At 40.5% G+C, this 1,202-nt stretch overlaps 1 protein-coding gene across 1 annotated transcript; it reads left to right on the top strand.

Annotated features, from left to right (window-relative positions):
• Window positions 1-236: 236 nt before the first annotated feature.
• Window positions 237-836, top strand: LOC113234874 (protein GVQW3-like). Its single transcript, XM_026470396.1, has one exon. It carries the CDS (start codon window positions 237-239, stop codon window positions 834-836), a length of 600 nt encoding a protein of 199 aa, XP_026326181.1.
• The last annotated feature ends 366 nt before the right edge of the window (window positions 837-1,202 follow it).

Consider the following 1,202-nt stretch of genomic DNA (forward strand, 5'->3'; position numbering starts at 1 on the left):
TTAGAGTTATGTAGAACTTCCAGATCTCGTATAGTAAATTGGTTTTGTATTACGTAGGGCACTCAATAAGTTTTGAGATGCTCGAAATTTAAAAATGGAACGCACCCGTATTATATGTTTTTAAAAAGCAAATTTATTTAAAAATAGATCACCAAAAGCAATTTAGCTAAATTTAAAAAAAAATGACATTGTTAGTCATTTTACTACAACGCTTCCCGCGCTTTTTCTTTGCAATAATGGATCTTAACCGTGAACATTTGCGTGCTATGATCTTCTATGATTTTAAATGTGGTTTAACTGAACAATTGAGTTTGGAACGTTTGCAGTCAGCATTAGAGGACTCTGCTCCTTCTAGTGCAACAGTTTTTAGGTGGTTTAAAGAATTTAAAAGAGGCAAAACTAACCTTGAAGATGACCTAAGAGGCGGACACCCGGAAACAGCAGTAACTGCAGAAAATGTGTGGACATCTGAAATGTTGGTGCGAGAAGACCCACGAATCACGTACACGAACATTAAGAAGATCCTAGGCATTAGTTCGGGAAGCGTTAATACTATCCTGCATCAACTTCTTGGAGAGAGGAAGCTTTGTTGTCGATGGATCCCACGATTGCTCTCCGGTACTGAAAAACAGGCTGGAGTGGATTGGTGCCGAGAAATACTTATACGTTTCGAAAACGGGACATCGAGACGTGTTTCAGAAATCGTTACTGGTGATGAAACATGGATCTATCAATATGATCCAGAAAGCAAGAAGCAGTCGTCGGTGTGGGTCTTCGCAGAGGGACAATTGCCAACAAAGTTGCAAAGACCTCGAAACGTCGGCAAAAAATGGTAGCTAGTTTTTTTTCTCTGAGCGGACATTTGTCGACGTCAATGTTAGAAAATAGTAGGTCTGTTAATTCAGAATGGTACACAACAGTAGCATTGCCAAAAGCTTTCCAAGCTGTGCGGGAGAGGAGACCAAAGACCGGGCTTCGGGGAATAATGCTACATCACGATAACGCCTCTTCACATACGTCTCTCAGAACAAAGGCGTTTATTGAGGAATCTGGTATATAAACCTTAAATCACCCGCCGTACAGCCCTGACTTGGCTCCCTGCGATTTCTTTTTGTTCCCAACAGTGAAGGATAAAATGAAAGGAAAATTTTTTTTGAGTGTCGAAGAAGCAGTGGTTGCCTACGAAATGGCAATTTCAATGC

The sequence above is a fragment of the Hyposmocoma kahamanoa genome, unplaced genomic scaffold (assembly GCF_003589595.1).
Source record: "Hyposmocoma kahamanoa isolate Upper Pololo Valley unplaced genomic scaffold, ASM358959v1 86, whole genome shotgun sequence".
Lineage (NCBI taxonomy): Eukaryota > Metazoa > Arthropoda > Insecta > Lepidoptera > Cosmopterigidae > Hyposmocoma > Hyposmocoma kahamanoa.

Coding starts and splice junctions, on each gene's coding strand:
- LOC113234874 (XM_026470396.1), top strand. CDS start 237: ATGGATCTTAACCGTGAACATTTGCGTGCTATGATCTTCTATGATTTT.